The following is a 27,295-nucleotide window of genomic DNA, read 5'->3' as shown; positions in this document are numbered from 1 at the left end:
TGTTTTTGCTTGCAGGATCACCGTGCGAGCATGACGGCATTTGCGTGAACACGCCCGGCAGCTTCGCGTGCAACTGCACGCAGGGCTTCACCGGGCCGAGGTGCGAGACCAACGTCAACGAGTGCGAATCGCATCCGTGCCACAATGAGGGCTCGTGTCTCGACGATCCCGGCACGTTTCGTTGTGTGTGCATGCCAGGTAAGCGTTTTTCGCCGTAATTATCTGCCATTGATATGCAAACAATGTAAAACGTTAGAATTTGCATGATTTCTTCGTGGAAATATTTTAATTTCCCACAAATTTACATTTTTTAGGTAAATTAGGGATAAAAGCATCAGGAAAAAAGAAAATATTAAGAAATTTCGTTGAATTTTAGTGTTTTTCGATATTTTTTGGGTTGAAATTTAGTTTAAACTTACTAAAAGGTTGTTTTTCTATTGATTTTAGTATTATTTGAGGTTAGAATGACTTCCTATGTCATAAAAAGTGTCAATTTTGCCAAACTTCATATTTTTGACAGTTTTGAGGTTATAATTTACAGAAAAATCAGTTTCTTTATTGGTTTTGGTATTGTTTGAGGTTAGAATGACTTCCTGCGTCATTAAAAGTGTCAATTCTGTCAAATTTTCTATTTTTGACAGTTTTGAGGTTAAAGTTTAAAGAAAAATCAGTTTTTTAATTGGTTTTGGGTTTGTATATGATTAGAATCACTTCCTTTCATACAAAAATGTCAAATTTTTAACTTTTTAACAAATTTATTACTTTCTTTGGTGAATACGTAATCCATGTTGTATATTTATAAAAAATTTTATTTTTATTTTATTTTAATTTTTATTTTAAAGTTTATGAAGATGCCCTCTGGGCGAAACATGTCAACTCAAAAATAAAATTGTAAATCCAAAATCACGTATAATGTTTAACAAATTTGAGGTTAAAAATCAAATTTTCAATGAATTTTAATACAATTTGAGGTTAGAATATGCCTACACGTGTACAGGATGAATAAAAAACCCGACTTAACTTAAGCTACAATTCATTCCTTCATTCATTGGCACTTTGGCACTCTCCGAAAACGATAATTGGCCTCGTTCCCAAGCTACATCTCGCGCGCGTCGCACTGTGCGCGCCATCTTGTCCCTGTGATTTCGTCACGAAATCAAAAACTCGATCGGAAACACGCATCAAAACATCACAACATCTCATTATTTAATATGTGCCTTCGTCTGGTTAGCAATTAAACCTCTTATCATTCCATTTACACAACTAGTTCTCTTGATTTTTTTCCGTATGACTCTCGCCATCTTGTTTAGCAGTTGAACTTGCAGCGCAACATTTTGTATATTAATTTTTCGCGTCTAACGCTTGCAAACGCGTCGCTAAATACGGCCGGCGCGCTGGTGTAAACTTGTTTCGCTTCATTATTCATACAATTAGAAGTCGAAGACGCATGAAACCGAAGACTGCGGGCCGTTCTGCAATGCGTGAATGTTTTTTTTTTGTAAGTGGAGTGGAGTGTCATCGGCCATGTTGTTAATTCCTGATTATCGCGTAATCGGCGTATGTATTTATAGTGCGCTATAATTTTGCAATGTAGTGCAAAGTGGCAGTTTTAATTAATCTTGTGTGAAGTAGAGGATATTCTAACCTCAAAAATGGTAAAACTGGTGTTTTCTTAGGGTTTTTCTTTATTTTTAACCTCAAAAAGGGAATTATTTGATTAGAAAGACGAAAAAAAGTCTGTTTTAATGCAAAATTGATTATAACTTGTAGAAAAATAGGTTTTCAGGGTTTTTAAGACGTATTTTTATAGATGGAAGTATTTCTAACCTAAAATATATTAAAATCAATAGTAAAATAACGTTTTTGATGGTTTTTAATAAGTTTTAACCTAAAAACATCTCAAAACTTGCTAAAAATCATATTTTTGTTGATTTTTGAGGTTAAAACTTGCATTTCTCTTTGAATTTGAATGTTATCCTTTACTTTAGTTATTTACGAGTCTAGTTTTTATCTAGATTTTAATTATGCGCAACATTTTCCGCGGAGCCCGCATTATGAAACTCTAGCGCGGTGTGGAGGAGGAAGCCGGCTACTGGCCGCGGTAGCCAGTAGCGCGCCGCGCAGCGTACGGAATTCGCCAATAAATAAACATTTCCGAACGCGCAGCGCAAGTTAAAAGAAGTCCGAGTAAAATTGCCATTTCAATTTCAATTGCCATGCCGACCGTGCGGAATAGAAATTCTCGCGGCGCTGTGTGTGCTGGTGATTTCAATGCGCCCCAACGCCCAACGCGCGCGTTTCCATTTGATTCGCCTGCGCTGCGCTGCTTTTTTCGCAGTCGCACGACGCGAACGTGAAAATCACGAATAGAGGCACACATTTTGCATCTCTTGTGTATCTTATATTTCTGCGAGTTAAATTCTATACGCAATACGCTATAGTATAGTATAGAATAGTATAGGTCGCAGGCATTCGACGATAAATGGTTTATAAGTTTATACCGGCGAGATTGGAAATCGTAATACATATAATAATGTGAATGTTGAATGTACAAACACACACATGTGAAGAAAATGCACGCCGTGGAGTAACGGTGCTTTTCTTCTGTCCAATTTAAAATCTACGAGCATTAAACATTAATTATGGAAATATTTGCGGTTGCCTAAAGAAGAAATTAACGAGATAATCACGGGGAATTCATTTTACAACTGGAAATATCATATTTTGAGGTTATTTCTGTCAGTTTTCGTTATATTTTGACAGAAAGTCGTTGATTCTAGCAAATTTTGCGTTTAAATACACAAATTTTGGGTTATTTTTGTCAATTTTGATATTTTTTGACAGCAAATGTCATTTTCTATCAAATTTGAGGTTAATTTATTGATTTTAGAGGTTATTTTGGTTGATTTTAGTAAAAAATTGTATTTTTCTGTCAAATTTGTTATTTAAACTCAACAATTTTTAGGTTATTTCTGTCAATTTTAGTATTTTTTAACATTAAATGACGTTTTTCATCAAATTTGAGGTTAATTTTGTGATTTTTAAGGTTATTTTGATAAATATTAGTCATATTTTGACAGAAAACAACAATATCTCTCAAAAACTACTTTTCTTCAGTTAAATCACTAAAAAATCAAAGAAAAATCAATTTTCTTAAAAAAATCCACTTCTTGAGCTCCGTTGATGAATTACACTTAAGCGTCGATTGTTGAATGCAGTTTATAGTGCTGTAGAGTATTGTTTTCTCATTATTTCGGCATTGTGTGTCGCATAACGTATTCCGCGCGCAGCGCAAGAGAGCACCTCAACAATGTGCCTGCCTTGCGCTTAACCATTGTGCACCACGCCGCAGCAAACAACAACAATTGCGGGCATGCCGCATGCATTTATTTGTGCACCGCGGGCGCTTCGTGTGTGCTGCGCGCCGGCCGAAGATCGGTATGTGTCGTTTCCTCCCACGTACCGTTTTCCTACGTTTCTCAAGAGCGCCCAAGCGACGACCAATCAACAACAACAACAACACGCCGATGAAATGAATTTTATCTGCGGCGTGTGTTTTGTGTGTGAACCAGTTCGAAAGTACGATTAAATTACGAAATTCAAGCGCGGTGACTTATTGGGAGAGTATCAAAGATATAGTTTTCGCTATAGTATTTGTTTAAGTTGCATGAGAAAGTTCAGTTATGAATTCCGCGCGCGGCTTCGGCGGAGTAAATGCGACGCGAAATGAAGAGCAGAGCGTGATAATTACGCGCACAATTCACCGTTCGGAGTTTTTCACCCCGACATGCATCATTATGCATGCAGGAATACACATTACACATATCCTACTTATATTACAGAGTATTAATCATTAGAAATGTATAAAAATTGTTTTAATGATTTTTTGTAGTTTTTAGGTTAAAACTAACTAAAAACTTACCTAAAACCCCTAGAAATTACTAAAATTTTGTCGGTTAACCTCAAATTTGATAGAAAATGTCATTTACTGTCAAAAAATACTAAAATTGACAAAAATATCCTGAAAGATGTGTTTTTTAACCTCAAATTTTATAGAAAGTACCATTTTCTGTCAAAATAAGACCAAAATTGACAGAAATACCTTGACAAAACTAATTCTAACCTCAAAAACCTTAAAAACTATAATTTATTGTCAAAATTTAACTAAAATTGACAGAATTAACCCTAAAATCCCTAAATTTCATACCATAACCTCAAATTTGACCCATTTTCCAGGATTCACTGGCACCCAATGCGAAATTGACATCGACGAATGCAAGGACAACCCCTGCATGAACAACGGCATCTGCTACGACCGCATCAACTCCTTCAAATGCAACTGCCCGGTGGGTTTCACCGGCTCGCGCTGCCAGACTAACATCGACGACTGCATCTCGAACCCGTGCCGCAATGGCGGCACGTGCGAGGACTCCATCGGCGGCTACACCTGCCTCTGCCCGCCCGGCTTCACCGGCTACTCCTGCGAGACGAACATCAACGACTGTCAATCGTCGCCGTGTCAGCATGGCGAGTGCGTCGACGGCGAGAACTCATTCTACTGCACTTGTCATCCCGGATATTCGGGCTTCTATTGCGAGGCGCAGATCAACGAATGCGAATCGAATCCGTGCCAGTATGGCGGCTCGTGTCAGGATCTTATCAATGGGTATCAGTGCATTTGTAAGGCGGGCACTTCCGGGCACAATTGCGAGATCAACGTGAATGAATGCTATAGTAATCCGTGTCGGAATGGGGCGAGGTGTGTGGATGGCATCAACAGGTTAGTAATTTGATAAATTTGATGTTTTGAGGTTATTTTAGGTTAAGGGGTATTGACTAATTATTTTTATGCTTCGTTTCATGCTGCGTGATCAGTGATAACTCAATTAACATGTTTCCATCGTAAGTTTCTATCGTATCTTTGGTTTTTCTATTGTTTTGTTGCTTTTTCTGCGAAATTTTGACATTTTTCCAGCTTTTTTCTTAGTTTATTGCTTTGTGTGTTGCCTATATTACAAAATAACATCTGTGACACACAATGTTTGTTTTTATGCATTGTTTTACGGCTGAAAATCTGATTTTCTGCATATTTTTGACATTTCTTCATCTTTATATGTTTAGTGTGTTGCCTACATTACAAATTAACCTTTTCAAGACTTTATTTCTTTGTTTATACACATTTTCTATTGTTTTCTGCATATTTTTGACATTTCCTAACCTTTCTCCATGTTTCATGCTTTGTGTGTTGCCTACATTAAAATTAACCTCTCTACCACTCCAATTTCTTTGTTTTACAGATACACATGTGAATGTATTCCTGGTTACACCGGCCAACACTGCGAAACGGACATCAACGAATGCGCATCCAACCCGTGCGCAAATGGCGGCGTGTGCATTGATCTCGTCAACGGTTTCCGCTGCGAATGCCCACGTGGTTACTACGACGCCCGATGCCTATCCGACGTGGACGAATGCAAATCAAACCCGTGCAAACATGGCGGCAGTTGCGAAGATGGCGTCTCACAATTCATCTGCCATTGCCTCCCAGGCTACAATGGCCGCCAATGTGAACACAACATCGATGAATGCGCTTCTAACCCATGCCAACATGGCGGCATCTGCCGTGACCACCTCGCTTCCTACACTTGCGAATGTCAACCGGGGTATTCCGGCACGAATTGCGAGACGAACATTGACGACTGCGCATTCAACCCGTGCAAAAATGGCGGTAACTGTATCGATCAAGTAAATAACTATCAATGCGTATGTAAATTACCGTATTCCGGGCGGGATTGTCAAGAGAGGTTAGATCCTTGCTCGCCGAATAAATGCAGACACAACGCGCGGTGTTCCCCAAGCGCGAACTTCATGGATTTCGCATGTACATGCAGTGTTGGTTATACTGGTAGGTTATGTGAACAAGATGTCAACGAATGCTTGAATTCAGCACCGTGTCGCAATGGCGCCACTTGCAAAAACACCGACGGGAGTTATCAATGCGTCTGCGCGTTGGGTTACGAAGGGAAGGATTGTAACATCAACACGGATGACTGCGCATCGTTCCCCTGTCAAAATGGCGGCACATGTTTAGATGACATTGGAGATTATCTATGTTTATGCGTGAATGGCTTCAAAGGGAAACACTGCGAGGTGGATATTGATGAATGTCTGTCAAATCCATGTCACAATGGCGCCACTTGTAACCAATACGTTGATTCGTACACATGTACATGTCCCTTGGGTTTCTCAGGGATCACCTGTCAAATTAACGATGATGATTGTACTGTTAGCTCCTGCATGAATGGCGGTACCTGCATAGATGGTATAAATTCCTATACTTGTATCTGCCCGCCAGGGTACACAGGTTCCAACTGTCAAAATAGGATTAATTTGTGTGACAGTGGGCCTTGTTCAAATGGTGCCACGTGCCAGGATCACATCATGGAGTATACCTGTCATTGTCCCTATGGTTACACAGGTAAAGATTGTCGGGAGTATGTTGATTGGTGTGGTACCAATCCATGTGAGAATGAAGCCACGTGTCAACAACATAAAAATCAGTATCATTGTAATTGCGCGCCTGGTTGGACTGGAAAGGTGTGTGATGTGGAGATGGTAAGCTGTAAAGACGCTGCTCTACGTAAGGGTATACCACATAAACAACTCTGCAACAATGGTACCTGCTCGGACATTGGTAACTCACACAGGTGTCATTGTACTGAAGGTTATTCAGGGTCGTACTGTCAGAAGGAGATCAATGAATGTGAATCTGCACCCTGTCAAAATGGCGCCACATGCAAGGACCTCATCAATTCCTACACTTGTTTATGTACCAAAGGTTTCCAAGGTCAGAACTGCGAGTTGAACGTTGATGATTGCAAAATCAATCCCTGTCAAAATGGAGGGACGTGTCATGATCTCATCGATAACTTCCAGTGCTCCTGCCCATCGGGTACCCTCGGTATCATCTGCGAGGTTAATATTGATGATTGTAAGAGTGATGCTTGTCACAACAACGGCACCTGTGTTGATCGCGTCGGAGGTTTTGAATGTGTATGTCCACCAGGTTATGTGGGACCTAGGTGTGAAGGTGATATCAATGAATGTCTGTCAAATCCATGTTCGACACCTGGTACCCTTGATTGTGTGCAACTTGTGAATGATTACCATTGCAATTGTAAGAATGGGTACATGGGTAGACACTGTGAGAGTAAGGTTAACTTCTGCGCGAAGGCCCCGTGTCAAAATGGCGGCATATGCACGGCTATCCATGCAGGTCATAAGTGTACCTGCCAGGAGGGTTATTATGGTAAAAACTGTGAGTTTTCCGGTTTTGATTGCGAGAGTAACCCGTGTCAGAACCGAGGTACCTGTAGAATGGCCGAAGGAGGTGGGTATATCTGTGATTGTCCCGTGGGTCTAGCCGGGATGAATTGCGAGATAGATACCATGGATGAATGTAAATCCAACCCATGTAAGCATGAAGACGCAACGTGTCAGGACAGATTCGGTGATTATGTCTGTTATTGTCCACCGAAGCATAATGGTAAGAACTGTGATCATTACGACGTGAATTTCCCCGGCGGGATAGGTTATGTCCCCGCAACAGGGAGGTCAAATGTCACTCCGCCATTCTACGCGATTGATTTGGAGATTCAGCGGAAGCAATGCGTGCAGAATCAGTGCACAATCAAACGTGGTAATAGAAAATGTGATGAGGAATGTAATAACTACGCGTGTGACTTTGATGGTAATGATTGTTCACTTGGGTTGAATAATCCGTGGGCGAACTGCTCGGAGCCAATCAGGTGCTCGCATGCGTTCATGGATGGTGTGTGCAATGAAGAATGCAACAATCAGGAGTGTCTGTTTGATGGGCGTGACTGCGAGAAATCCCTGCAGCCCTGCAACCCAATATACAATGCGTATTGTGAGAAGCATTATGCTAATGGTTATTGTGATTATGGGTGTAATAACGCGGAGTGTAACTGGGATGGGTTGGATTGTGAAAAGGCCCCACCGCAGGTTGCTGAAGGTGTGTTGCGGGTGACCATCTTAATGGACCCGGAAGCTTTCAAGAAGAATAAAGTTGCTTTCCTGCGTGATACTTCTCATCAATTACGGACAACAGTGACGATCAAAATGGACGCCATGGGTAACGAGATGATTTACCATTGGAGGGGACCAACTCCCGGGTTGGAAGACCCAGCGTATAAAAGGAAATACAACATAGGGTTCACAGAGCAATCAGGGGTTGAAGTCCATCTGGAAATTGATAATCGGAAATGTACTTCAATCATCAATTCGGAGACTTGCTTCCAGACAGCTGAAGCAGCTGCAGAATTCCTTGCTGCTACAGCCTCCAAACATACCATCAGTAAATCATTCCCCATTTGGAAAGTGGACGGGTCCCAGAATGACCTTATCCCCGACACACCTACAAACGCTAAATTTGTAATTATGGGTATCCTCTTGGTGATTGTCCTCTGCGCAGTGGTGTTCATGGTTGCCCAGACCCAGAGAAAGCGTGCTGCTGGTGTCACCTGGTTCCCAGACGGTTTCCTAACCACAAACAACAGCAGTAGACGATCATCAAGACGTCGTGGACCCGATGGTCAAGAAATGCGTAACCTGAACAACCCTTCAATGATGGACATGCCTCACATGGGTCAACAGATGGGTCACCAGCAACAATGGAGCGATGACGAGTCGGAAATGCCACAGCCCAAACGCATGCGCGCAATGGAAGCAGGATATCAATCTGATCACACTGTGATCACAGATTATGAGGAGACTGATACCAGACCATGGACACAATTACAAATGGACGCTGCGGATATAAGACCATCAGTTATGTTAACACCTCCACAGAATGAATCACAGGATATAAATGCGAGGGGACCATGTGGTATGACTGCGATTATGTTGGCATCTGTGCGTGGAGGTGGGTTGGAAACCGGGGAGGAAGATGAAGATGATACTGCAGGTGCGGTTATACAGGATCTGGTCGCGCAAGGTGCTGAATTGAACGCGGCGATGGATAAAACAGGCGAGACTAGTTTGCATCTAGCTGCAAGGTTTGCTAGGGCTGATGCAGCGAAGAGGTTATTGGATGCTGGTGCAGATGCCAATGCGCAGGACAACACCGGAAGGACGCCATTACACACAGCGGTTGCAGCTGATGCGCTGGGAGTGTTTCAGATTCTGTTGAGGAACAGAGCGACGAATCTAAACGCACGTATGCATGAGGGTACCACTCCGTTGATACTGGCTGCGAGGTTGGCTATTGAAGGTATGGTGCAGGATTTGATCGGTGCGGAAGCTGATATCAACGCGGCGGATAACTCCGGGAAGACGGCGATTCACTGGGCGGCAGCTGTCAATAATGTGGAGGCTGTTAATATTTTATTGGCGCATGGTGCTAATCGTGACGCACAAAATGATAAGGTAAGTTGAGGTTATTTTATTATTTTTTGAGGTTATTTATTTATTGTGTTTTTTTGGGGTTATAGGATGAGACGCCATTGTTTTTGGCTGCGCGTGAAGGTTCTTACCAAGCGTGCAAAGCCTTACTGGAAGCCTATGCAAATAGAGAGATTACAGATCACATGGATCGTCTACCACGAGATGTCGCCAGTGAGCGTCTGCATCATGACATTGTCCGACTGTTGGATGAACACCATCCACGCAGTCCACAAATGGTTAATGTCATTCCAAATAATTCAATCATGAGTTCCCAAACAGGTCAACTCATTCAACATCCCACCGTGATTCACCCGAAGAGACAAAAGTCGAAGCGTCCGAGTAAAAACAACAATGGACCCACGAGTCCGCAGGTAGAGGGCGCGCACACCGGAAGTGTCAGACGCAAACCCAGCGTGAAGAAATCCAACAATAAAAAGCCCTGTATCCAACAAACTGAGATACAAGGTTTGGATTCATTAACAGCTACGTTGAGCCCGGTGGAATCACCGATGGCGAATCTCCCAAGTCCGTACGACACGGCAACTCATTACTCCAACATGTCCATGACGACAATGGATGGAAGATTGAATTCCAAGCAACCGCCGAGTTACGAGGATGTTATCAAGAACGGTAACCTCGCTCCTAATCAACACCAGTTGCATAACTTACTACCCATGGATAACTATCAGTTCTCGTTGAACTTCCAAGATCAACTCATGCAGACGAGTGGTGGGGGTAGACATATGCAACCCAACACACTCAGTCCACCCTACAGCAACCAATCACCGCCGCATTCGGTGCAATCGAACATGTCGATGTCCCCGCAGGCGTATAACGGGTCACCGTCACCAGCAAAGACACGCCCTTGCCTACCAACAAGTCCCACTCATATTGCAGCGATGCGTGCGGCTACCCAACAGAAACATGGCGGTATCCCGCAGAATCAAGCGCTGCAGATGGGTTTTGACTTTAGTCAAGCATCCGTGGATAATATGACTTATGGTGGGCTTGGTGGTGTGGTGGGAGGTGGGACACCAGCCGCGTTGAACCCGGCGCAGTTCACCCAGCCGAATTATTACATGACGCCGCCATCACAGCATTCGGATGCGTCTCCACAGCATCTGAGTGACAGCTTTCTGACACCCAGTCCGGATTCGCCACACTGGACCAATTCACCGCACTCAATCACCTCCGACTGGTCGGAGAATGTGACGAGTCCGACGACGACGTACACCTCCGCTGGCCATCAGGCTAATAAAGGCTCGGAGGCGATTTACATTTAGGGCTGATCCAGAGCACAGAGCGTGGATTCGTATTTATTTAATGGTCTCAGCTTCTTTTGGTGGGTTTTGGGCCTGCGGAGTGTGAAGGTAGGCAGCCAAACATGCACGAGAGGGGCGTGAAAAGAATAATACTTACTTTTAGTGTAAATAGTTTAGATTAAAGCGATAAAATCGGCATCCCAGCACAAAATTTCATCACTGACAGATTTTCACAAGAAATTATATACGTACAAATCAATTTCTGAAGAAAAAACAGTTTTTTAACGCAATAATTACGAAAAAAGTGTAAATATTTTTAAATATCTTTAAAGACAGCCACGTTTTTGTTCGTCAGCGTGCGCTTATTGTACTTTATAATATTTTATCGTATTCCTAAAGAATCCTAACGAATCCAGGCATCGTGATTCGACTGTTTTGGTTTGTAGACTTAAACAGTAAGAGTAAGTAATAACACTAAGCAAAGACAGCATACACACAATATTAAAGTAATTATACAATACAAGCGAATTTTCATTATTTTTTATAAGAAATGTATACATATTGTCGATTTATAAACGATTCTCTTGTTATTTAATGTAAAGTTATTAGGCTTCTCGGCCGTTTGCACGCGGCCATTGCAAGCAAAGATGGAGGAGTTTGCGCCGGAACTCGGAAACGAACAATATTAACGTATTTATTCTACTGCACACACATTCGAAGAGGTTTATATTTTAGTAAACTGCTGCCTGACGATATATATTGTGCCTTGCTACACTTGTATTTTTATAAGATAGATTTTTATGACGATGAACACACGCCAGAAACCTAATAACTGTAAGAGTATAGGACATATAGAAAATTTAATGTTTTTCCTTTACTAGAATGTATTTTGACAATGTTATTTTAATGTTTATTATGTATTTTAATAAACTATTTGGAGTACACTGAGTTTTTACATTGTTTTCACGCGGAAATTGTGTTAAATTGCTGCAATTTCTAATACAACTTTATAGTTATGTGTATATTGGGTTGCCTATATCAAACACATTTGAAATTTAATTTAAGCGCAAAAAAAGTTAAAATTTACACATTATAACCTCAATTTTAATGTATATTTAGTTGCATATATTAAAAACAAACATTTTTCTTTCAATTTCTCACTAAAAACAAGTACAAACATTAAATAATCAACAATAACATAGTTTAAGGTGTCATCCACGCATTTTTATTAATATATCATCGAGACACGTAATTAAACTATGTTTTTTATTTAATAAACGCGCTGACCGCGCGGAATGTACGAGAACGTGAACTTTTGATAAAAAATTAATCGTGGCTTAGTTTACCGATTCGACGAAGATATGATTAGACACGTTTAAAATTACATGGTCGCAGCTCGCGAGTTTAACGAGTCGAAGAATTAAACTTGTATCAGGTTGAGTCTTGGCCTAGAATCGCCTCGGAAAAAGTGTAACGCTAGTTTATTCATTCGTTTGTTTATTCATATGATAAACGATTTATTAGTTGCTTGAATTTGGGTGAAACATGACTTCTCCTACTCCAAGGAGGGTTGAATTTATATTTATCTATGACACAATGTCACGTAAATCCTCAGTTTGCTTTTATATTTCGTGAAAGTAACATCGTCGTGTAAATTTGGTTGCATATATACTCAACACCCAAGAAGGAGAAAGGTAAAGATACGCGTGCAGTGGTGCAGCGTCCAGCAACACGCCGCGCGTTTGTTAGTCGTTCGTCAGCCGTCGGTGGGTTCGCGTCGCTTCGTATTACGTATTTACATTGCAGTGCATCACAGAATTTTATCGTGAACAATAATATCGCAGCATACAAACGGTCGACGCGCGCGTTACAGGAATAATTCTCACTTCCTACGCTTCCAGCGATTAATCAACAAGCGTAAGTTGATTATATTTTATTTATTTTAACATTCTGGAGCAATTCAAGACGAATTTTATCTTGTGGAGCGTGATAAATACGTTTTTTTGATTAACCATGCGTGTGATGTGTTCACACGCACCCTTCGTGTTAGCCCTTTATTTTCGTGTCTTTTTAAGCGTTTTTTGTCTGGATGGATGTATTTATACTTAAATTTTCATTAAAATACAGTCAATGTCATTTTATATTGCATTCTTGGTATTAATCTGCGATATAAACACAAATATTAACTTGTGAATGCGGATTGTTTGTGTGTGTGATTCTGTGTTGTCCGCATTTTTTATCTGGCCGCGTCCTTCACGTCTTTCACGTCTTTCACGTCTTCTTTCTCTTGTGTACGTTTCGTGCGTGCGTTCACTTGAGGCGGGGTGCGACAGGTAATATCACGAGATTCCAAACGTGCAGGTGCAGGTGCATTTCGTAGATTTGTCTTTTATTTCGTTTCGTTGCGAGTTTACTGTTGAAGCAAACAAATGAAACCATTTATTTTGTGTTTGTAGTTTAATTTAATCTTAAATTAAACGTAATTGTTATTATTATTACATTACCAGACTTTTATGATTGATAAAAGAATGAATTTAAGGCATTTAAAGTGTTTAAAGCATTTAATGAAGTAAATAATTGAAGTAAAAGTGAATTATTCACTTATTTAATTATTTAATTATTCACTTTCTACGAAACATACGCTTTCGTCATGGGATTATAAATAATAAAATAATAATTGAGGAAGAAATGTGAATTTGTCACTCGTTGTACATTGTCGTTGATAGTTTCACTAATTAACGCGTCGAAATGTTTTCATTTGTAAATCAGACAATGTTAAACGCTCAGATTATTTATTTGTTTATATTTAGCGCATGATGTAATGCACTTGCTGCTGCTACGTTGCTAGTCTTGTTACTTACTTGTTATTGCTTAATAAATGATAATCTGAATTATAAATGCGAATGAATTCAGTTGGATGTTGGATTTTTGTGTTGTTATTGTTAACTGGACAATATTTATCATTTGCGTGTGGGGATTTTCAACTGGGATGCATTTATTGATCCGTAATGAGCGTAAAAACACCTCCGCACTATTGACAACATAAAAATAGAATTATTTTCTGTTTTATGATTTGACATGATTACAATGAGCAAGTAATAAAATATAAATTTTAAACACTAATAGGGACATCCGTATTATCAGGATATGTGATGTATTAGATTTATTAATATGGATGAATTAATTAATTAAATATTGCTTTTTTTACTTCCACTTTTAAAGCGACACCTTTTTCACGGTTTTGAGTCATGAAAAGTGATATTTTAAATACGGATAGCCAAAATCGTGAGTAAAATACTTTAGTCACGGACTTTAGTCACGGGGTGGAGCAATCTCGTGACAAAAACTCCTGTTTAGCCACTTGATAATTAAATAAAGCACTACTTTTTCAATGGTTGAGACTCATGACTAAAGTGTCATTTAGCGCACTTGATACTTAATTTACTATTATGCTGTTTTGATTTTTTGCTTTTCTTTTTGTTTCTTTTCTTAAAAAAAGAGTATAAATATATGTTGGTACTTCATTCATGTTTAATGCTCTGGTGCGTGACTCTTGCAAGCTTTTTTTGTAAGCAGACATAAGCATTGGGAGCAGAAAGTGTAAAAAACATTTTGCAGCATGTAGAACACAATAAAACAAGTTAAAATGACTAATATTACACATTGTAGCTGTATAAGTGCGTATCAACATAATTATACTAATTTTAAACGTTTTATTTTACTATTTTTTGGTTTATTCTGAATTTAACTTTAGAAGTGTAGATATTTATGTTTAGATATTTTCATACATTGTTTGTTTTTGTTTATTTCTCTCTGCGCCTGCGCTGCGGTTACTTTTCCTTTTACTTTTCTTCTTTTCTGCTTTGTGGTGGGTGTTATTTACATTTATTCCGCGAGTAAAGTGCACCACATGCTGCGGTTACTTATTACTCACATTTCTGATTTCCAATTTTATTATATTTATTGTATTCCCCGCAAAATAAAACGAAATGAAAGTCTTCTCTTCTGAAATAAAAATGCGTTGATTTGTGGACTAATTATACTTTGCACCGTTTAATCTAGAGCACTTTGCCGCTTATTCATTCATTGAATTTCCCAAGCGTTTATTTTTTTATGTTATGTATTTGTGCTTGTAGGCGTTTTATTTATGTTTGCTCAACTTTTTATTCTGCTTGCGATGCCATGCTTCAAACTTTAAATTGGCGCAATTTACTTTTAAGCTTAGCTCTAGTTCTTTTTTTCTGTTTACGTTTGCTTTGTTTTATTCGATTGCAGTCGTCATTGACGTAACGTAAATGTTCACTTGGCGCATAATTAACATTTTTAATTCAGGAAGCTTTTAATTCTTGCGCTAGATCGTTATTTAACTCGTGGTTTTTACGAACTGCGAATATTTACTCGCACACTTACCGGAAACGGTGTCAATGGGTTGTAAGGTTAAGGAATCGATTAGAAATTGGAATGTATTGATTAAAGATAGGAATTTTTCGGTGAAAACCGGTATTTCGGTATTTTTTATTCAAAATATTGAAATACCGGTATTTGTAAATTAATTTATTTGGAATATTTTAAATTTTGTAAGTATTATTTTGTAAAATATTGGTTTGTGAAGCAAAAATCCAGTTTACCGGTATTTGAAAACTAAAATACCGATAAACCGGTATAACCGGTATTTATAAATTTAATTAATAAGTAATATTTACATTTTTGTAAGTATAATATTTATAAATGTCGGTTTTGTCTAAAAATAACCGGTATACCGATATTAATACCGGTATTTTTTAATTTTGAAGCTTTTATTAATTTTTTTTTAATGAAATGTAATTTATTTCTTTCAGTGTGACTGATAAATCAAGATGGTGTTCGACTGTGGGTCGTGCATGGCCAAGTACATCTTGTGCCTGCTGAATTTCGCGTTCTTCGTAAGTAATTTTTAAACTGTTTGCATGTTGTGTTTATGTTTGTGTTTTTGTCTCCCTGTGGTGACGGGGTAAAAAAGTTTAGTGTTATCGATATCCCGCGATCGCCCGCGCTAATGTACCACCATCGACATGGACACAAAGAGCGACGAATTGTGTTGTGACTGGCTGTGACTAACACCAGCTATTATACGTTATAGCAACACGATGTCTAGAAAAAATAAATTTAGGTAAAAATAGAAAAAGTAAATAAAGTTTATGAAGTTGATTAAAAAAATAAATTTTTAAATGTTTTATGTTTTTTTTTTTGAAAGAATTAATAATAACTATTGATTTTAATTGTTTGTATTTGTTTCGCGGTGGTTTTAATCTTTAAAGTTTAATAATTTATAGATTATTTATTGCTAAGTCAACCATGACGACCTTAAGTTAACTGTTTCTTGTAGAATTCAATGAAATCCACTTGTTGAGAGTTAAGCGTGATGCAAACTTGTTGCTAACTTGCAGTTTTAATGAAGTTATTATCGATTTAGTTCATCTACATCTAGAACTTTCCGGATATGACTGTTTTTGGTAATGGTAATGTAATTGATATGATATGACTGTGATTAATGAGAGTTTTGGAGGGTGGAAACTCAGAAATTGTTGTTTGAGTAAAAAAATCGTAAATGCTTTTCAACATCATGTAGAACACTGAACGTACTCGTAACATGTGGAAGAAAAGTAATAAATCCACATTTAATTGAAATGTCGTTTCGTGTCGTGTCGCTGGTGTATGTAAGCATACATTTGGTGGTATGTGGGTGGTCATTAGTAGTTGTACGACAACATTAACCATATTTAGCTTAATAATATAGGTAATTAGATCATTTTAATAATAATGGTTATATAATCAGCGGCATTTTTGACCTTTTACTCTGTGAAATTAAATTATTTTAATTTTTGTCTAATAGAGAGAGAATTTCCTAATCTTTCATAATCAACAAACCGCTGGTTGATATCTCTTTTAGTTTAGAAGATATTCGCTATTGAAAATTGTCAAAAAAAATGATTAATTAGAAGTGACTCGTATGCAGGATACCGTATGAGGCTAGCGGTAGAAGTGACTCGTATTCAGGGCACCGTACGAGGGTAGCGGTAGCACCGACTCTCATTTGCCCATTTTTACTTATGAATTAAAGTTTTACCGCTTAGATTTTCAATGTAACTAGCTTATTTTATAGAGAATTTTACGTAGATTAAGACGCTGCGATCATATCCTATTTATCTCTTTTAGTTTACGAGATATTTGCGATTGAATAAAATGGGCAAAAATTGCAAAATGTCACTTTTTAGCACTTTTGGCCGCGTTTTTCGACCTTTTACTGTAGGAAATATAATTATTTTATATTTTTATCTGATAGAGAATTTTCTAATCTATCAGAATCAGCAATTTGTTGGTTGCTATCACCTTTAGGTGAAGAGATATGAATTATCAAAAATCGTCGAAAAAAAGTATCAAGCACCCCCCCTTGGCAATTTTTTCTTAAGAATGAAAATTTCATCTCTCAGATTTCCGTTATAAGGAACACATAAACAAAATAAACTACATAAAGTCAAGTGAAGATTCTATCGAATGTAAAAGTTTTTGTACCATTGTGTTTGTGTGCAACTGCTTTTACGAGCACAATTTACAACGATAGAGTCACTTGTCGAAGCGAGTTGGCACGGGAGAGAAAGTCCGCTTTGATTTCAAGCGTGACGCTACGACAATTCAAATCGCAAGAAAATGCCTCATAAATGTTTATAATTATTTCAGTGGGTTGGTTCCGCCGTTCTTGCAGTCGGCACATGGCTCGCTGTCGAAAAGGAGTCTTTTATAAGTCTACTGCGCATCGTGCCAAAGGAATACGTATCGGTAAGTTAAAAAAAATTAAATTTATAAAATATGACAAATGTATCACGTGAACATTGGATTTTAGTCTACTTGTCTTTATCTCATCTCTCATCAGCGTTTTTGAAGTGGCATTACCGTCATTTCTACAGTTTGTTTATAATGATGAGAACTAACAGTCTGCGGATGAATCCCAGCGTAATTCTCTATTTAAACGCGATTATTTACACAAATTTTAATTTCTTGTACTTTTATACCTAGGTTAACCGTAATAACATGTTGTAATGTGTTTGTAAATAAGCCAAGACTGAAAACAGTGAAGGTAATCAAAGAAAACGTGGTAATGTGCCTCGCAGCGTCGGGAAAATAAGTTTTATCGTGGGTTGCGATGTTGTGGTGCAAAGTGCATCGCATGGGCACGCAAACGATCGCCAAGTGCATTGAACCTGCACCATCGTGAACCTTTCACACCAGCAAAAAGTGTTTTGCCATTTATTAACGCTTTAAATTCATATTTTTGTCTGAATATTAACCTAATTCACATGATTATTTAAACTTAATTGTTTTAATATAAGTAGAATAGGATTTTATTTATTTATTTTTTTGTTTAGTTTTGATATTAATTCATCGAGTTGTGGCTTGTGTGGCATTTTGTTGTTCCATTTAGTTTCTGTGTTCCCCTTTAAGCTGACACGCTGCTGCTCGGTGCGCACCAACTTTATCATTATTTATTTATAGCCAATTGCGAATGTCATCCTCTCTGCGGTGGTGTCGGTTTGCTCTCTGGGCCGTTCGGGAGCCGGCGTAGCGTAATAAAATAAATTGAGCGATGAGTTTAGTTCGTTGATTGCATTTTAATAGCCTACGAATCGGATAATTGCGATGCAGAAAAAACCATCCAGCGAAGATTAATGCGACTAGTACTAAACAATTGAAGCATTCCTTCGGAATTTTATTTTATTTTACTTTATTTTGCTTTGTAAACTTTGTAGTTATCAGTAAAACACTGATTTGCAATTCCTAGCAAGAGCTTCTCAACATCTTTAAACTATTCTCAACTTTGCTGAGGTCTTCTTGCGGTTTCTATGCTCTTAAACTTTGCATCCGACGTTCGAGATCAAAGATAAACCGTGCTTGGGTCGTGTAGCGTGGAGAAAAAAATAAATTACACATGAAAATGATAGTGAGATACACGATGTGTGTGTAGATGTGGGCACTTGGAACAATGAAGGACGCGAAGGCTGTAATGAGGCAAAGGCGCAGTCATTGTAGGTTGTAGGTACTTACTGAATTCCTCCCGCCGGCCTGTGTCTGAGAGAGTAACAAAAAACTTTTAAGATGTGCATGAAAGCACAAAAGTACACACCAAAAGCTAGACTTTTAGCCTTGAACTTTTCTTGCTACACATATTAGATACAATTACGGATAATTGCAGATTTTGAATAGTACAAGAGGTAGTTAGGAATCGGTTTCAGTCGATTTTTATATTAAACCTTTTTTATTTTTACCTGAATACGACCAAAATGTAATCGGAGAGTTTTAGAGACTGGAGAAAGGGTTTACTGGGCTATTGAGACTCGAGAACCCGCAAAAAGTGGTGGGGGTAGGCGTAGAACTGATGCGTAGTAACTAGAACGAAATGTAAGTTTCAAGGTGACTTTAATCACAAAGGGTCTCTAGGAAATTGATAATTTAATAAATTTTTCATACAGTTTAATGAGTTTGTAACCCAGTTTAGAACTCAACTTCGAAATTACTCGCTTTCGGGGTTTTGTTCCAGTTTACTCGTTTTAAATAATAAATTAACTCATAATTCCTGATATTACTCCTCGGTTCAATCGTTTACTGTTTTTTTCTTCTTCTATTTTTTTAAATTATCTAAAAATATATTAAACTTCTAGTAATGTTTTTATTAGGGTCTCTCACTTTCTGAATTGCGGTGAAATGCAAAATGCAAATGGCAAGTGTGAAATGAATATTCAAACATGACTCGTGCAATATACTTGTATTTGTATTTGCATTAGAAGAAGAAAGTTGAGTTCGAAAGGCAAACAAAAACATTTTCATGCGTGCGGCAGCGGCATTTTAAAATTTTCAAAACATTGTCGAATGTTTTTGTTCGATAAATCTAGGTCTAACGGAAAAGTCAAGTAAAACATCGTTAATATTCCAGTTATTCCAGTGTTTTAAGTAGGTTGAAATTTAAATTTTCCTAAAACCGTGTTGTATTCAAGTGAGTTTCCGTTATGGTCTAGGAATTTCATTAAAAATGTATTACTTTGTTATTTAATTTGAAATAATAGCCAGGTAATAAGTACTTTATTATTTATTCTTTGCGAATATCTATATCTACAGCTCTAATTTATTGTTTTGTTACAAATGCAAGTTATTACATAAATTGTGCGTGTGCAACGAATTACTTGCAAAATAAAAACAAAACTGTAGCTTTCTATTTTTCAATAATATTAGTTTCAATATTAGTATTTAGACTAATCATCATAAAAATATGATGAACTCTGATCTTTTTTAACGCTTTTCGAGTGCAGTGTGAATGTTAATTTCATAGTTAACATTTTCTGTTATAATAACTAGCTTTAATGTCAAGATAGTTATTATTAACCTTTTATTTTGGTTCAAAATTCCTGTTCGTGCATTTTCTCCGATTATTAGGCTTCCTTTTTTTAATTGATAAAAATAATTAATTACTCGGAATGAATTGTCGTAGTTAACATCATTGTTTTAACTTGTTTACTGCCTCATTCTTACGTGATTTATGACTTTTTCATGTCGGTTTTGATTGTACTCAACACCTGCAACATTTTAACGACGAATACCATAAAATTAAATGTTGTACGTATCTTAAGTTTTTACGTAATTAAAGAATGGGGCAAAAAAACTAAAAATTGCACTTTTTGGCAATTTTACCGCAGTAGGGTGGTGGTTAAATTGATTCCCAGTCAGTCAAGGCACCGTATGATGGTAGCGGTAGAAGCGACTCGTGTTCAGAGCACCGTACGAGACTAGCGGTAGAAGTGACTTGGTTCTGGGCACCGTATGAGGGTAGCGGTAGAAGTGACTTGATTCAGAGCATCGTACGAGGGTAGCGGTAGAAGTGACTCGTGTTCGGGATACCGTACGAGGCTAGCGGTAGAAGTGACTTGATTCAGGACACCGTACAAGGGCAGCGGTAGAAGTGACTCGTGTTCAGGGCACCGTACGTAGATGAATGTATAACTGAGTCTCATTTATCACTTTTTATAATAAAATGTTTCATCTCTTAGATTTCCAATTTAACTAGCTTATCTATCTCATAGAGAATTTTCCGTAAATTAAGAATTTGCAATCCATTCTTCTCTCTATCTTTTAGTTTACGAGACACAGGCAATTAAAAACTTTCATATTCTTTGATCACTATTATTACACTTAAAAAGTTTTAACACCGCATTAACAAACAAATTAATTTTATCTTACATATTTTATCTTGTCATTACCATATCTTACAGTCGTATTTATTAAATATTTTTCTTTTTAAAAGAATAAATGCAGGAATAGTACGTGTTGCATTTGTTTGTGTGAATTAATGAATATGTAATGTGTACTTGCTTGTATTTGCTGCACGTGCACTCACAGCCAGTAAGCGATAGCTCCCTTGTGCGCCGCGCAGAGTTCACCAACCCTGAATGCATTTACAGGGCCCTAAACACCTTGAATTCATAACGAAATAAAGAAAAATACTCATGAATTCTATACTAACATCAATAATACTCAAATATACCCCTATACAATACCAACTCTTGATTTATTTTACTTATGGAAACACTCGGTATAAAAAGGGCCCCCATGATGCGTTGAACTTTTAGCGTCCAATCGATTACAAGCTCAAATCATATGCAATCACAAATTGATTTCGCTTCAACACTGAATATATATTTTCTTGCTTTTTGTTTCCTCATTAATTCCTAGTTTGTATCACGTGTTATCTTTTGTATTGTTTGTTGTTCGTGAGGTTTCTCACCGGTTATGTCATACAGTCACACCGATCGCCGAGATATAGCACACATAACGGTGTAATCTTGTCGCTTTGACATTTTAACATCAACAGAATTAACAATCGAATTGTTTTTACAGTTTTTTTTTCTTCTGTAAATTCAAATTAGTTAAGTGGTAGTTAGGTTTATTATTTTTAAAATTACGCGTGCGTGCAATGTGAAAATACGAAATACAAAATAAGAAATGAGAAATGAGAAAACGTGAAAAATAAAAACATAAACTGCAGTTAAAGTACGAGTAAGTTCTCCTCTCTACGCTGAGTATGAAGCGAATTGTTAACACCGCGTACTTGGCACGTTAGCACGTTTTGAAGAAGATGAAAGATGTGAATTGCTGTAAATTCTCAAGTGATGGAAATGTACTCGTCGGTAATAACGGATAATTGTTTGTTTTTTTTACAAAGTGTTAGTTTTCAATCGGAGGAAATTCTCAGGATTCTTTAATTTATGGGAATATTATGCCTTATTTCTTTTATCTTACTTGTTTATCAACGTGTTTATCATTGATGAAAAACACTTGTGCTTCGTTTATAGCAATTGAACAATTTGTGAGCGCAATTTTACCAAACCCACGCAGTTCAACGTCTTGAACTTGCGATTTAAACATTTCAACACGCATTCTTTCATTTGTACTAATTTATTTATTACTTTAACATGAATTAAATTAAATTCATTTCAATATTTTTGTCTTTAGGACTTCACACAACCTGCAGTCATTGAACAAACATCATATTTACTCATAGCCGTCGGCGGCTTTATGTTCCTCATCAGTTTTCTCGGCTACTGCGGTGCACTGCGAGAATCTCCATGTTTACTCACCTGCGTAAGTTAAATATTGACAAATATTTTGCATATGTTTATAAACATATTTATTCTAGTATGGAATTTGTCTGTTGTGTATCCTGGTGCTGGAAATTGCGGCTGTTTCGCTTGCCGTAGTTTATAAAAACGTCGCTGTTGATGAAACTCGCGGATTTCTGAAAGCCACTTTGTCGAATTACTATGCATCGGGTAATAAGACTGATGCCGTGACTGTCATGTGGAATCAACTGCAAGCCGGCCTGCAATGTTGCGGAGTTGACGACTATCAGGACTTTGCGAATACCGCATGGATACGCGAAACTAACAAAGTTATTCCGGAGTCCTGCTGTGTCCTGGAAGATTACCTCACGTTGAAACCTCTGTCTCCGACGTGCATGTCATCACCAAGTGAAGCTAATTCATATTATAAGAATGTAAGTTTATTTTTATTCCAAAATATCAATAACATTTAATTATTTAATTTTTATTTTATTTTAAGGGTTGTTTTATGGCCGTTATGGGTTTGATAATGACCCATATGAACATCATCATCATCGTTGGTATTGGCCTGGCTGTAATGGAATTAATCTGCATGTTCCTCGCGTTTTGCCTCTGCCAGACGATCAAAAGTTATCTCAAGTGTTAGGAATTTCCTTAGAATTTAAGTATCTGTTGAGGGACAGTCCGTACGAAACCAAACACAGTAGGTGACCATTATAATACTCTTTTTTATGGACGTAAACGCGAATTTATTAGCCCAAACAGTGCGCACGAGGCACGACGAACAAGAAAATATCTAGTCGTTTAAGAATTCTAACAAATACTGCATGTTTCAATTGTTTTTCACACTGGAATTTATTATATTATTACAATTAGCAGCATGTATGGGAATGATGATGAGTATGAGTGTTTTTGTTTGATTGATTGATTGATTGATTGAATGATTGGATGAATCACATAGTGAATATGTGTCTGTGGAATTGATGCAAAAGTTTCTATTTGAGCCGATGTGCCAATGACGTTTTTGTATAATAGTTGTAATAGTGTAAATGAGATTTGACCAAAATTTGATGCGTAGATGTTGTTTTTTTCATATCGCGTGCTCGCGTTGCACGCCACTCGTATTTACGATTAAGATTTAATGTAATTAGTAATATTTATGACATTTTTTTCAAAAATAAACAATGTTTATTGCAAATTAACACATTTACAAGTAATTTTAAGTGAAAAATGCGTTTTTAGTCATAATTCATCTTTGAAATCATTTTTACTTGTTTTACCAGTTGATTTTTACTTTAAAAATGATCTGAAATGCAAATGACGATGATAACAAGGAAAATAACAACTAGAAACATGATTATGTTGATGTACAAGTACCGCCCTCATGATAATGACTGAAAAATTGGAGGAATTGCTAGGATTTTGAACCATCCGCCATGTTGGGAAGGAATACTGACGTTGACTGAGGTAATAACCCAAAACTATTCTGCTTTATACTAAACATTGCTTTGTTACCTTGAATAGGTCACATTTTATTAACTTTTTATAATATTTTACAAATGTTGTATTTATTTTTATGTCCTGCTTAAAATATTTATTGAATGTGTGATAATAGGCGTCTTAATTGCTTTTTAACTTTGTGTTTTGTAGATGATCGAAAATGTCCTTGATTGGTATGAGTTTCACACAAATCAAAACGGCGGCAAGGATTATAAGAGCTAGAAATGAAATAACATCAATGTATAAATACTGCCACCATGGTAAGGTCCTTGCACGAAGATGAAGAGCGCCATTGTTACGTATTACGTACTCTATCCACCAGACAGCTCTGTCTTTGGGTTTGAGTGGTTGATCTTGCAAAATCCGTGAGTATTTATCAAGATTCTTTAATATTTCTTTGTCTGCAAGGACTTTATTGATTGTTTGTTTTAATTTCCTTGGTGTTACTGTATTAATATCCAAACGCGCGCCTAAATGTAATTGTTCAATGCGGTTTGCGTTTGGGTGTTGATCAGCAACAAACGGGAGCACTATTGTTGGTTTCTTTAAAACTATCGCTTCCTCTAAAGATTGAATTCCTCCTTGGGTGATGAATAATTTTACATTTTTGTGTTCTACAAAAGAAAACTTAGTAAAAAACGCAAGAGACATGAAATTTTTACTTACCTAATACTTTAGGTTGTGGCAGCCATTTTGTAATATAAACATTTCCTGTTTTGTTTATAGATTTCAACATATCCGCTGACAATGGTTCTGATTTCCATAGGAATTTGTATGGTAATGATGAGAATATCTCTGTCAATTTCCAGACGGTGTTTGCAGACATGCTTTTTGTTTGAATGTAAGTTCCAAAACTAATATAGATGACTCCCTCGTGAGATTGGTCCAGAAACTGTTGTAATTCCCGTGGCATTCTTTGTGTTTTAGCTTCTTCCAAGAACATCCCACCGCCCATGGGAATAACAGCTGGAGAAAATGGTCGCACTTCCTGTAACGCCATATTGACGTTTGTGAACGTCAAGTCAAACTGTTGCAAAGCATCTTCTATTGCCAGTGCATCCGATCCGAAGAATTTCTTTGAAACAGCGTCGATTCTTGGAAAGTATGAAGGAATATGCCAGTATTCATACGCCCAGGTTACAAACGACTTCAATCTGTGCAGGAATCCTGGTTCTGTCTGAATTTCCCTGAAGAATGAATACAGTAACTCGTGGGATGGACTTCCGGTTCGTTCGTAGTAATAATTCAACATGTCCATTGGACTCACGAGGATCAGCGGAGTATTGAAGCGTTTCTTGAACGAGAACATAACCGGACACGTAAATTCAACAATTACTAAATCAAAGTGTTCCTTTGGGTTGTGAATTAATTGTTGCACTTTAGGACTTGATAATTGCGCTTCCGCCATTGCAAGCATTAGCTCGTAATACCCTTCGATTTGATCAATATAATCAGTTGTGTATCCTGGACGTGGTAGCATTTTAGTAATGAAACTAATGTCGATTTGTTTGATGTTTGTGAGATTTCCTGGCATTGGTGCAGCAGTGATGAGAACAATTTCATGACCGCGATTTGCTAGTTCTCGCCACACGGGGCGGTAAAAATATTGATGACTGAAATACGGCATGGGGGTGATGGCTAAAATGCGCGAGGCATCCGCCATGTTTGCAATTGTTGCGAAACATGTGAAAATTGTTAGAAAACAAAGGGAAATGTTTACTTTGTGTGAAAACATGTTGACTGAATTAAATGTGTTGATGTCTATGGTTTATATATGGTTCTAGCAGGGTTTGCCCTTAAATATTAGGTCAGATTTAAGTGTTTGCCGCGAAATTGTTGTTAACATTTTAATTTTTTGTTGAAGGTTTAACAAAATGTGTTTAGTAACGCAGAGTCAATATCAAATTACTTTAATTGTTTTTAACTTTGGAAATATTGCTCATTTTATTTTACGTTTATAATAGTAATATGTATGTAAATTGTGTCGTTAAGTCTTAAACCTTCAGTGCGCATATTATATGTGGTATTTTATTCCTGTGTAGTGTTTTAAGGTCCTCCGAATTAAATTTAAACATAACATAATATTTCTTTTTGTCGTTGGTGGCGTGTGCGCCGCATGCGCGCGCATATATTGTAGTGGCCTTGTGCACAGCGCGCTCAGCACGATCAGTCTGTTCGCGGCGTTAGTTGAGTGTGTTCCGGTGGTGCGTACGCAGTTCTACGTTTCTCTGTTTACTTGTGTGGTGAAGTGCCGTCTACCATCTTCCAATCGGTAAGATTTGCTATTTAATTTCTTATGCACTTGCATAAATGACGTTGACATTAATTTAAAGTTCTTATAATAAATGTAATTGATTTAGTTTTACGTTCTAAGCGTTTGTCAGTATTCAATATAAACATTCCGCTTTAAAAACATTGTAAATGTATATGGACCGGTGCATCTTATCGGTCTTTCTTTTAGAAATACTGGTTGCTTATCGCGTTCGCCGGGTGAAATGCATCGTGCACACACATTTCGACAACATATATCGTGTTGTGATGCCTGAATTTAACATTCTTTTATTTTGCATTTATATGACATGTTTTAACTTTTATTATTTTATTATAGGAATTGGAGAAACACCAGTGAGGGCCAGTGACGATCCATGAGGTACAATACATAGGGTGACATAGGCACATGGGTGAGATTATATTTTAATTCTTCATTTCATGGGCATACTTCAGTTTCGCGTTATTGTAATTGTCGTATTCCGGTTTGAATTACTTTAAATTTAATACATTGGCCACCTGGCAAATGCTTCTTTCTACCGATTTTCTGATACATTTAACAAGTAATTTTTAATTTTAAATTAAATTAAAACAATATATGTGCTTGATGTTTGATATTTACGCTTAAATTCTCCTTCGGAATAATTTTCCCAGATGCGGAATTTAATTCTGCATCTCCCTGTATAGAAATTTATTTCAAGAAAATTCCGTAACGCGAGTTATATTGATAGTTGTGTGTATACGCACTAGTACTCGTTGCGCTAGGAATTGTAGTTTTTTTTTTGTTATAACACGCAAACGCGGTGTCACAATAAGTTTGGAAAAATAAACGTTCTTTGTAGTTGATTAATATTTTCAAAGGTTAGATGGCGCTACGATGTACGGTTTTGCATTAAATATTGCTTGTTGGTGGTAGTGAGTGCACACCGTGTCCGTGTGGATCACGCGATTTCGCGCAAGAGATAAGTTTGTTTACCTGCAGGTATCGAATCTTTATTTCGTGGAATCAAAACACACCGTTGTTGTTTATTATATCAGCATCGTAAATTTAAGCAAATATTCCTCAATTCTTTCATGAATATAACTAACAATTTTATTTTCATTCTAATACATTTTTATTATCAGCAGATGGATAATGTGTTACCTGGTAAACGAGAA

At 37.4% G+C, this 27,295-nt stretch overlaps 3 protein-coding genes across 4 annotated transcripts in view; 2 read left to right on the top strand and 1 right to left on the bottom strand.

The window, feature by feature from the left end:
* Positions 1-11,669, top strand: part of N (neurogenic locus Notch protein) — a 38,486-nt gene extending 26,817 nt beyond the window's left edge. Inside the window, exons 8-12 of one of the 2 annotated variants that reach the window (XM_065313503.1) lie at positions 16-198; positions 4,237-4,780; positions 4,876-4,902; positions 5,298-9,447; positions 9,513-11,669. In XM_065313503.1, the coding sequence (XP_065169575.1) occupies positions 16-198; positions 4,237-4,780; positions 4,876-4,902; positions 5,298-9,447; positions 9,513-10,748 (6,140 nt within the window). In that variant the 3' untranslated portion in view covers positions 10,749-11,669. The remainder of the gene's footprint in view (positions 1-15; positions 199-4,236; positions 4,781-4,875; positions 4,903-5,297; positions 9,448-9,512) is intronic. The other variant, XM_065313504.1, reaches the window with a different exon arrangement.
* Positions 11,670-12,463: 794 nt separating this feature from the next.
* LOC135800433 (tetraspanin-18-like) lies at positions 12,464-23,571 on the top strand. Its single transcript, XM_065313672.1, has 6 exons — positions 12,464-12,644; positions 15,566-15,649; positions 17,445-17,543; positions 22,263-22,391; positions 22,447-22,803; positions 22,869-23,571. The coding sequence occupies exons 2-6, from the start codon at positions 15,584-15,586 to the stop codon at positions 23,013-23,015; spliced, it is 798 nt and encodes a 265-aa protein (XP_065169744.1). The 5' UTR covers positions 12,464-12,644; positions 15,566-15,583; the 3' UTR covers positions 23,016-23,571.
* A 382-nt stretch (positions 23,572-23,953) lies between these two features.
* On the bottom strand, positions 23,954-25,690 carry LOC135800432 (UDP-glucosyltransferase 2-like). The gene is made up of 2 exons (XM_065313671.1): positions 24,536-25,690; positions 23,954-24,483 (listed from the first exon to the last, which is right to left on the bottom strand). The coding sequence occupies exons 1-2, from the start codon at positions 25,602-25,604 to the stop codon at positions 23,990-23,992; spliced, it is 1,563 nt and encodes a 520-aa protein (XP_065169743.1). The 5' UTR covers positions 25,605-25,690; the 3' UTR covers positions 23,954-23,989.
* Between the last annotated feature and the right edge of the window lie 1,605 nt (positions 25,691-27,295).

This window comes from Atheta coriaria, unplaced genomic scaffold (genome assembly GCF_025399875.1).
Source record: "Atheta coriaria isolate IRGN ID8LTWV9N9 unplaced genomic scaffold, Caltech_Dcor_3.1 hic_scaffold_10_pilon, whole genome shotgun sequence".
Taxonomy (NCBI): domain Eukaryota; kingdom Metazoa; phylum Arthropoda; class Insecta; order Coleoptera; family Staphylinidae; genus Dalotia; species Dalotia coriaria.
Note: the sequence above shows the minus strand (reverse complement) of the source record. Positions and strands in the feature narration are given on the sequence as shown.